Raw genomic sequence first — 11,469 nt, forward strand, 5'->3', positions numbered from 1 at the left:
CTAGGAGTACACCGCACGCCATATCCATGGTCTCACCCGTCGGGAACTCATCGTGGCGGCTGCGGACTCAGTCCAGCGTCACCACAGTCTGGGGAGGGCCGATCCGTGGGCAGTGGGGGGCACTATTTGGGGTTGGGGGCACTTTGGGGGGCGGTCCGGGCCGTGGTGGCGGTCCAGGGCCTGCGAGCCGGCCGAAGGAGGGGACTATTTTTGCGGTCCACAGTTGCGTCCGCCATGAAGCACGGCGCAGCCACTGCAGGTCGCCGCCCTGCACATACGCGCCACGGACCCGCCAATCCTTTGGTCCGTATCAGTAGCTAGAGCTGGGAGCTCTATGCTGCCTGGCTGCTAGCCCCCTCCATTCCCCCAGAGCAGGGAATCGGTGGCCGTTTTGCACCAGCTTTCCTGGGGTAAAACACCACTGTTTTCACACCGGCGACGGGACTTAGTCTCTCAAACAGAGAATACAGCCCAAGGTCTTTCAGAGGGTCAGTGCAAACTCGATGGGCCGAATGACCTCCTTCTGCACTGTAGAGATTCTATGATTCTATTGAGAGTGCACGAACAGATGGCAATTTTTTTTCAAACCTGCACCAAATAACTTATCATTCAAAGTAGTCGACAGAGGGTTATGCATTATATCTCACTGACAGCTTAAATCTATTCATCTTTCATGTTTAAAGAGCAGGGAATATAAACAAACATTTCAGATCATCACATTTAAACAGTCCTATCTATCCTTTAAGAGTATGTCTACTCTACCATGACTCCCGCACTGCAGTTTAAGTTCCTTAGAATAACCACAATGAGATCAAACAAAGAACAACAAAGAACAAAGAAATGTACAGCACAGGAACAGGCCCTTCGGCCCTCCAAGCCCGTGCCGACCATACTGCCCGACTAAACTACAATCTTCTACACTTCCTGGGTCCGTATCCTTCTATTCCCATCCTATTCATATATTTGTCAAGATGCCCCTTAAATGTCCCTATCGTCCCTGCCTCCACTACCTCCTCCGGTAGTGAGTTCCAGGCACCCACTACCCTCTGCGTAAAAAACTTGCCTCGTACATCTACTCTAAACTTTGCCCCTCTCACCTTAAACCTATGCCCCCTAGTAATTGACCCCTCTACCCTGGGGAAAAGCCTCTGACTATCCACTCTGTCTATGCCCCTCATAATTTTGTATACCTCTATCAGGTCGCCCCTCAACCTCCTTCGTTCCAGTGAGAACAAACCGAGTTTATTCAATCGCTCCTCATAGCTTATGCCCTCCATACCAGGCAACATTCTGGTAAATCTCTTCTGCACCCTCTCTAAAGCCTCCACATCCTTCTGGTAGTGTGGCGACCAGAATTGAACACTATACTCCAAGTGTGGCCTAACTAAGGTTCTATACAGCTGCAACATGACTTGCCAATTCTTATACTCAATGCCCCGGCCAATGAAGGCAAGCATGCCGTATGCCTTCTTGACTACCTTCTCCACCTGTGTAGCCCCTTTCAGTGATCTGTGGACCTGTACTCCTAGATCTCTTTGACTTTCAATACTCTTGAGGGTTCTACCATTCACTGTATATTCCCTACCTGCATTAGCCCTTCCAAAATGCATTACCTCACATTTGTCCAGGTTAAACTCCATCTGCCATCTCTCCGCCCAAGTCTCCAGACAATCTAAATCCTGCTGTATCCTCAGACAGTCCTCATCGCTATCCGCAATTCCACCAACCTTTGTGTCGTCTGCAAACTTACTAATCAGACCAGTTACATTTTCCTCCAAATCATTTATATATACTACAAAGAGCAAAGGTCCCAGCACTGATCCCTGTGGAACACCACTGGTCACAGCCCTCCAATTAGAAAAGCATCCCTCCATTGCTACCCTCTGCCTTCTATGGCCTAGCCAGTTCTGTATCCACCTTGCCAGTTCACCCCTGATCCCGTGTGACTTCACCTTTTGTACTAGTCTACCATGAGGGACCTTGTCAAAGGCCTTACTGAAGTCCATATAGACAACATCTACTGCCCTACCTGCATCAATCATCTTAGTGACCTCCTCGAAAAACTCTATCAAGTTAGTGAGACACGACCTCCCCTTCACAAAACCGTGCTGCCTCTCACTAATACGTCCATTTGCTTCCAAATGGGAGTAGATCCTGTCTCGAAGAATTCTCTCCAGTAATTTCCCTACCACTGAAGTAAGGCTCACCGGCCTGTAGTTCCCGGGATTATCCCTGCCACCCTTCTTAAACAGAGGAACAACATTGGCTATTCTCCAGTCCTCCGGGACATCCCCTGAAGACAGCGAGGATCCAAAGATTTCTGTCAAGGCCTCAGCAATTTCCTCTCCAGCCTCCTTCAGTATTCTGGGGTAGATCCCATCCGGCCCTGGGGACTTATCTACCTTAATATTTTTTAAGACACCCAACACCTCGTCTTTTTGGATCACAATGTGACCCAGGCTATCTACACCCCCTTCTCCAGACTCAACATCTACCAATTCCTTCTCTTTGGTGAATACTGATGCAAAGTATTCATTTAGTACCTCGCCCATTTCCTCTGGCTCCACACATAGATTCCCTTGCCTATCCTTCAGTGGGCCAACCCTTTCCCTGGCTACCCTCTTACTTTTTATGTAAGTGTAAAAAGCCTTGGGATTTTCCTTAACCCTATTTGCCAATGCCTTTTCATGACCCCTTCTAGCCCTCCTGACTCCTTGCTTAAGTTCCTTCCTACTTTCCTTATATGCCACACAGGCTTCGTCTGTTCCCAGCCTTTTAGCCCTGACAAATGCCTCCTTTTTCTTTTTGACGAGGCCTACAATATCACTCGTCATCCAAGGTTCCCGAAAATTGCCGTATTTATCTTTCTTCCTCACAGGAACATGCCTGTCCTGTATTCCTTTCAACTGACACTTGAAAGCCTCCCACATGTCAGATGTTGATTTGCCCTCAAACATCCGCCCCCAATCTATGTTCTTCAGTTCCCGCCTAATATTGTTATAATTAGCCTTCCCCCAATTTAGCACATTCATCCTCGGACCACTCTTATCCTTGTCCACCAGTACTTTAAAACTTTAAAACTTACTGAATCAGTTTGATCTCGGCATCAAATTCAAATCGCCCTCCTGAGATCGAGTTTTCATCCTGTGTAAATCGAGCCTTGTCCCCACCCCCTTGCCTGCAAAATAGTCCTGTTGGAAACGGGTGTCTGGGTCCAGCTACCATTTTTAAAAATCTCCAGAGTCAGCCAACTCTACAGAAATACAGGCATTAGCCTTTGGCCAACAGATTTTGATAACATTTGTCTAATGCATTTCTTTTCAACTTGGGCTTCTCAAGCTAAAGATAGCTCACAGCAATGATTTTCTGATGGGATTCTCAGCTGTTAATTGTACCTACAGTTCCTCAAATGACATACAGTAAATTCTTAAAATCAATAAATTATCAGGTTGAAGTGAACAGGTATACAGGGAATAATTTGCAAAATAATAACTGCTTTTCAACCATTTAATTGACTATATATCCTCTGAGCAGCTTCAATAGGCATTAATCAGTTAATTTCACAGCATAATGTAGAGAGCAATCTGAAGGAATGATTTGATGTTCCATTCATCAACTATGACATAAACCCACTGAAAACATAGGATACTCCCAGTAGCTAAAGGCAATTAAAAGGCAGAGTTCACTGTTTCATCATCAAAGGTGTTTAACCAAATGCTTACTAGATTTCACAGCTAGAATAAACACTTCTGAATATATGAGAATTGAGGTGTTCAGTGATAGTAAAGAGCCAAAACATAAGGAGCTAGTCAACCTAACTACGATAGTAAGCATATTATTGTAAAGATTCTGGGGGCATCATTTAAACATTTTTAAAAAATAAATTTAGAGTACCCAATTCATTTTTTCCAATTAAGGGACAATTTAGCATGTTCAATCCACCTACCTTGCACATCTTTGGGTTGTGGGGGTGAAACCCACGCAAACACAGGGAGAATGTGCAAACTCCACACCAACAGTGACCAGAGCCGGGATCGAACCTGGGACCTCGGCGCCGTGAGACTGCAGTGCTACCACTGCTCCACCGTGCTGCCCTTTGGGGGCATCATTAATCATCATTTGGAAACATGTGGATCAGTCAAGGACAGTCAGCATAGATTTATTCAGGGAAGCAATTAGGAAGGTTAATGGCGTGTTCGCCTTTATCACAAGAGGATTTGAGTTCAGAAATAGCAACGTGTGCTTCAATTGTATAGAACCTTGGTTAGACTACACCTGGAGTACTGTGTGCAGTTTTGGTCTCCTTACCTTAGGAAGGATATTAGTGCCATCGAATAAGGGAAACAAGAGTTCATCAGACTTGCTCCCGGGATGCTGGGACTGTCCTTTGAAGAGAGATTGTGGAAACTGGTCCTGTATTCAAAGATTGAGAGATGATCTAATTGCAACCTACATAATACTTAAAGGGACAGACAGGGTCGTTGGTGCAGGTGAGATGCTTCCCTGGTTGGGGGAGTCTTGAACTAGGGAACACAATTTTAAAATAAAGGAGAAGCCAATTGGGACTGTGTTGAAGAGAATTATTGTACGCAGAGTGATGTGATTCTTTGGAATTCTCTACCTGCAGGCTGTGGCAGCTCAGTCATTGAGTAGGTTTAAAGCAGAGATTTACAGATTTCTAAATACCGGTGAGATAAAATGGGGATAGTGTGGGGAAAAAGGCATAGAAGTGGATGATCAGCCATGATCATATTGAATGGTGGAGTAGTCTCGATGGGCTGAATAGCCTCCTTCTGCTCCTATCTTGCTGTGTTCCTAAGGGTGTTCTGGTTATTTAAATCAGCATTGTCCTCTATGGTAAAAACACAGACTAAAGGCAATGGGTACAATGAATTAAGGGATGCAAGAAGGGAAAATAATTCAACCGCCACAATTTGCAACCTGTCTAGTTTTTGTGGATGTGATTTCCTCCACATAAACATTGCACAAAGTTAAGTTTTACAATATCTATCGAGTATAAGTAGGATTGCCAACTCTGGATGGAGATATTCCTGGAGGTTTAATCACATAATTTTCTGCCTCCAAATGCCCCACCCCAACCTCTTGGCATTGGTCATCCAGCTCGTCAATCTTCACGGGGCTCTGTTTTAGCATCTTTACAGCACGGAGAGAGGCCCTTCGGCTCATCGGGTCCACATCGGCTATCAGGCACCTATCTACTCTAATCCCATTTTCCAGCACTTGTCCTGTTGCCTAGTACGCTATGGCACTCTAAGTGCTCATCCAAATAGTTAAGTGTTGTGAGGATTCTTGCCAAGGTGGTACTGCTAAGGCTTGAGTCACTGTCTGTGCGGATCTGCATGTTCCCCCTGTGTCTGCGTGGGGTTCCTCCGGGTGCTCCAGCTTCCTCCCACAAGTCCCGAAAGACAAGCTTGTTAGGTGAATGAGACATTCTGAATTCTCCCTCAGTGTACCTGAACAGGTGCCATAGTGTGGCGACTAGGGGATTTTCACAGTAACTTCATTGCAGTGTTAACATAAGCCTACTAGTGACGTGGATAAAGATTATTATTATTCTACATGTGTGAAACAAACAATCTTTGGATGAAATATTTTCTTCAATGCATTGCATCCCACTGTATCGCCCATCCAACTGCATGTTTACTCTGTCAGGTGAACAAAAAACAGAATATTCATTCCCAATTGGATGATTCATGATAGTTAGTCAAAAAGCCAATTCTCCCATCACCAAGATATTTATAACTCCTAAACGGAAGTGTTCAAAAGAATTAATATGTTTTTAAAATTATGTTCTCTGATTTTTCTTTAAAAATTTTGAAAACAGTGATCCAGAGATGTAGGGCGCGAATGGGATCAGAGACCTGTAGCGAGTGTGTTTAGCCAGGTGTTTCGTGGTGCTCAGAGTGGCGAGAAACGCTATGCTATTGGACTCCCATTTGGATAGACACAGGGCCTCAGCGGAGAACACCACGAGGCCACATTTAGTCCCATTTTTTGTACTGGGGGGCTCCGCTTGCCAGAAATCCTCAGTGTACCGGGTACCACCCTGCCCACAGTGCAATCACCTGGGTAGATTGTGGGAGTGCATATTAGAGTGAGACTAGCTGTCTCACTCCAATATGCAGATATGCCAAAATGTGAGCCGCCCACAAAGGGTAGATTCACATCGCACCGTCTTGCAAGATTGCATTAGATTTTGCGAAGTATGGCAAGCCGGGTCGATCCCGGAAGAGGGGTTAACGCAACCGGTAGATCACACCCTAGAATCACCAGGGCAATCCTAAATTTTGGCTACGCTACATTCAAGAAGAATGAAAGATCATGGGCGGGATTATCCCGCACTTGGCGCGATGGCCCGGTGCCAAGAACGGTGCGAACCACTCCGGCGTCGGGCCACCTGGAAGCTGCGGAATCCTCCGCACTTCCGGGGCTAGGCCGGCGCCGGAGGAGTTGGCGCTGCGCCAACCAGCGGCGAAGGGCCGCCGTGGTCCCGCACATGCGCAGAACCGCCAGCATGTTCTTGTGCATGCGCAGGGGGTTTCTACTCCGCGCCGGCCATGGCACAGCCCTGCAGTGGATGGCGCGGAAGAAATGAGTGCCCCCACGGCACAGGCCTGCCCGCAAATCGGTGGGCCTTGATCGCGGTCCAGCGCCCCCCCGAGGACTCCACTAGACGGCCACACAGTTAGGTCCCGCCGTGTGGGACCATGTCCATTTCACGACGGCGGGACTGGCCGAAAACGGGCAGCCCAGAGAATTGCTGGGTGGGGCCGCTGCCAACGGCCCCCGACCGGCGCGGCTTGATCCCCGCCCCCGCCCGAAAATGGGCGCCGGAGAATTCGGCAGCCGGTGTCGGAGCAGGGGGGCGGGATTCATGCTGGGTCGGACAATCCCGCCCCAGGTCCCATATAAGGTGATGATCTGCTAGGAGAATATGTGATGATTTTGCAGCCTAAATGTAAGGCTAAAACTAGCATTGTGGATTGCTTGAATGAGAATTGAATGGTTTCCATAATGGGCCCTCAATACAGAAAACCAGTCCGGCACCCTGGTTTCAAGATCAATATCTCCCTCTTTATTAATCACTGGTGACATCTCAGATCGATTCCTGTGCCTAACTGTGGATATCACACTTTAAAAAGGTTGTCAAGGCCACCAAAAGTGTGAGAAGAGGGGATTTACTGGAATGGTACCTGGGAGTTATTCAGAGAGAATGGAGAAGCTGGGATTGCTGTCCTTAAAACAGAAATCGTCAAGGGAAGATTGCACGGTAGCACAGTGGTTAGCACAATTGCTTCACAGCTCCAGGGTCCCAGGTTCGATTCCCGGCTTGGGTCACTATCTGTGCAGAGTCTGGACATTCTCCCTGTGTTTGCGTTGGTTTCCTCCAGATTCTCCGGCTTCTTCCCACAGCCCAAAGATGTGCAGGTTAGGTGGATTGGCTATTCTAAATTGCCCTTTGTGTCCAAAAAAGGTGAGGTGGGGTTACGGGGTAGGGTAGAGGTTTGGGGATAGGGTGGAGGTAAGGGTTTAGGTAGGGTGCTCTTTCCGAGGGCCGGTGCAGACTCGATGGGCCAAATGGCCTACTTCTGCATTGTAAATTCTATGATTCTATGAATAGAGATGTTCAGAATTATGAGGGGCTCTGATGGAATAGATAGGAAGAAACATTTCCTGCCGGCAGGAGAGTCGATAACTAAATGATGCAGATTTAAGATAATTGGCAAAACAACAAGCACAAGAAGACTTTTTTTTTAAACTATCGAGTTGTTATGACTTAGAATACATTGGCTGACAGGGCAATAGAAGCAAATTCGATAACTTTAAAGGAAAGTACATATAAAGGAAAAGTGTGAAGGGCTAGGGGGAAGAAACAGAGGGAACTGGACAAAGAGCTTGCACAGACACAAAGGGCTGAATGGCCTCCTTCTGTAAAATAAGAATCAATGATTTATAGGTCATGTTGGACTGCTCTTCATTGGATTTTTTGAGGACATAACGGGAGGTCAGTGACTGCAGCACGCGTGATGCAGTCCACATTCAGTTGAGCAAGGCTTTCCGCAAAGTATCACAGGACAAACTGGTCAAAAAAGTACAAGAGTACAAGTCCATGGGATCCAAGGGTAATTGACAAATTGGATCCTAAATTGCCTTTGTGACAGAAGCATAGGAACATATGTAAGCAAAGGATTTTTTTTGTGACTAGAACACTGTTCAACCGGGTTGGGTAATAGGTCCTTTGTTTTTTGTGGACGATATTAGTGATTGAAACTCAAATGTAGCAAATGGAATTGAAACTGGAGAGGTGTGAGGTAATTTGTTTGGGAAGATCAAACAAGGCAAATGGCAAAAATATTGAGAAGTGTAGCAGAGCTAATGGACTTCGGAGTACATATCAGTAGATACTTGAAACAGGGCTGGTAGATAAGGTGGCTAAGGAGTCATAGAGTGCTTTCCTTTATTAGCTAGGCATAGAATGTAAGAGCTGGGAAGTAATGCTAGAATTATATAAATTTGTAGTAGTTTTGGCCACAGTTAGAGTCCTGATCATTACAGGGAGAATGCAATTACAATAGAGAGGGTACAGAAGAGATTAATGAGATGTTACCAGTACTGGAAAGTTTTTTGCTATGAGGAAAGACAGGATGGGCTATTTTTTGTGAGCAGAGAAGGCTGCTCACAATTGAGGTGTATATTTTCATGAGGAGTCGAGATAGTGTTGATAGGAGGACTTATCTCCATTACAGAAAGGTGAATAACCGGGGGGGGCATGTACTTAAAGTAATGGGTAGAAAGATTAGAGGGGAGTTGAGGAATAATCTTTTTACCCAACAGGTGACAGGGATCTGGAACTCACTACCTGGATACTGGCAGAAACCTTTATTACATTTTTAAAAGTACATGGATATGTATTTCTAGTGCCATAACTGACAAGACTACAGACCAAGAGCTAAAAACTACAACCAGCCATTTCTGAAAGAAATGCAGAGATTTAATTAATGCAATATGTAAGTGCTGCCTAGATATAAACATTAAAATGTGTTTTAAGCCACCTTTTCTACCACATACACCCAAATACTTGAGAAACTCTTGGCAGAATATCAGCTTCGGGCAGACTAAAATTGAAATATCACTTACAAAACACTGTGTTTCAGTCCAATTGTATAATTTTTCCTCAGATATGATTTGAAATGATATATGATTACAGACCTCTCTATAATGCAACACATTACTTATTGTTAAGCTTCTTCCACAGGTGAATTCTAGTTGGAAAAAGAGGTAGTCAGCATAGTAAATTAAACAGCTATTGTATGAAGTGTACTCAGCTATAATTATATACAAACTTGGAAATGGGTTGATTCAAAAGAATGTCATCAGTCCTCCTATGATTGCCAAAACAGTGCTGCATTTGCACCAACAAACTGAACTGAACTAGCCACAGAAAGTTAGCACTGGTATTAGCAATGTGAGGCACCTTTTCGTGACATGGTTTATGATCCTGCTATGTGGGGTTAAGTGGCGTTCCCACTCCTGTAGGTCGTAAATTATTCCTAGGGGTGTGGTAGTATGTATTAGGGGTCATGTGGGACTGGAAGCCCTAATGTCATTGGCTGACAGATCCCGGGTCCTGGTTGGCCGTTGACCTCTAGCTCCACCCTGAAGGCGGAGTATAAGAAGCCGGAGTCCTCCCCCGCAGGCCATTCTACTATCGAGCTGCGGGGGAACAGACACGCTTAATAAAGCCTCATCGACTTCACTCTATTCGTCTCACGGAGTCTTTGTGCGCTACAAGGGGCTTATAACATTTTAAATTGTAATTTTTGCTTTCTTATTTTTCCTTTTTCTCTTTCTTTCACTCTCCTAATCCAATCTTTACTTCTCTTTATCTCACTTTTTGTGTCTCATTTGACTCTAATTGACCTTATTTCATTCTCTGGCATTCTTCTGTTTTTTTAAATTACTCTGAAACTGCGTTGGGAGTGAAGGAGATTGATGGTTGCTTCTGTCATTCACAAAGGTCCGATATATCCTCCTGAACTTGATGTGCTGTTATCAGCTTGCACTACCAGTTATTGGTGGTGCAATTCTTTTCTAGGCCAGTGTAATTAACTGTTCGGATGAAGCAACGCAGTGCAGACAAGCAGCATAAGTCACTTATGCCACAATTTCCTGGAATTTTGATGCCATGATATTGATATGCATCACCGATGCAAACAATTTTTTGATGCAAGTATGCAGGAAATTTCAGGACTATATTTATATACTAGCTAATGTTGTCAGTGTCAACCCCTGTATTTGTTTATGTTATGTTTTTGTTTCATTGTTATTTATGCACATCACAGACAGATATATCCATTCCTTTATCATTGCCTCTCGTTTGTTTCTTCAGAGATTTTGTCACTACCTGTGGAAGGTCAGCAGAGATGATCTGTTACTGCAGAGACTTATGGCTGACAAAGGTCAGATTGATGAAAAACCTGTGGAGTCCTGAAAATGAAGAGACTGAAGTGGAACCTATGGGATCCCAAAGGATGTTGGACCCTGGGCACTGAACTACCAAACTTTTAATTTATGCTGTTGCTTTCTATAAGCAATAAATGTGCAATATTGATTGGTCTACTGAAAACCACCTTGATGTGACTGTCCTTAAAGTGTGCTTTAGAGTTGTTTGTAAAACAAAAAGGTGGAAGTTCAAAGTTTACATGTGAATCTGAAAGTTAATCCTTAAACCTGCGTTCATTTATGTTGCTCCAATTGAATTAATTATGCTGATATTGATATTTATAAATGACATGGATAACATATGGAAAGCATCAGATCAACCTCAATAAATTATTTATCAGCCAATTCCTTTTATCAGTGTTCATGTCTTTTGACGATTTATTTAATTTGATCTAACCATGCAATAAGGGAAAAGTTATTTTCTGTTCACTCTAAATGCATAAGACCATAAAACATGGGAGCAGAAGTAGGCTATTCCACCCTTCAGGTTTGCTCTGCCATTCAATGAGATCATGACTGATCTGAACTGATAATCCTCAACTCCACTTTCCTGTCTTATCCCCATAACCCTTGATTCCCTTACTGATTAAAAATATCTCAGCCTTAAACATACTTAATGACCCAGCTTCTACAGCTCTCTCTGGTAAAGAATTCCACAGATACATTATCCTGTGAGAGAAGAAATTCCTCATCATTGTCTACCGTGTCAAGCTTCCTGAGAACCCTGTATGTCTCAAAAAGATCCCCTTTCATTCTATTAAACTCCAATGAGTACAGGCCCAACCTATTCAACCTCTTCTCATAAGAAAATTCCTCCATACTCTGAATCAACCTTGTGAAACTTCTCTGAATTGCCTCCAATGCCAGTGTATCTTTCCTTGGATAAGGGGTCCAAAACTGTTCACAGTATTCCGGGTGTGGTGTTACAGACCCCACTCATGATAA

The 11,469-nt window shown here is 44.5% G+C and overlaps 1 protein-coding gene across 5 annotated transcripts in view; it reads left to right on the forward strand.

Annotated features, from left to right (window-relative positions):
- The window catches only part of LOC140426901 (histamine H2 receptor-like), an 82,969-nt gene extending 72,106 nt beyond the window's left edge, over positions 1-10,863 (forward strand). For 3 of the 5 annotated variants that reach the window (XM_072512165.1, XM_072512164.1, XM_072512166.1), the window contains exon 3: positions 10,412-10,863. In XM_072512165.1, the coding sequence (XP_072368266.1) occupies positions 10,412-10,574 (163 nt within the window). In that variant the 3' untranslated portion in view covers positions 10,575-10,863. The remainder of the gene's footprint in view (positions 1-10,411) is intronic. The other 2 variants (XR_011948337.1, XR_011948338.1) reach the window with 1 other exon arrangement.
- The last annotated feature ends 606 nt before the right edge of the window (positions 10,864-11,469 follow it).

This window comes from Scyliorhinus torazame, chromosome 7, assembly GCF_047496885.1.
Source record: "Scyliorhinus torazame isolate Kashiwa2021f chromosome 7, sScyTor2.1, whole genome shotgun sequence".
NCBI lineage: Eukaryota > Metazoa > Chordata > Chondrichthyes > Carcharhiniformes > Scyliorhinidae > Scyliorhinus > Scyliorhinus torazame.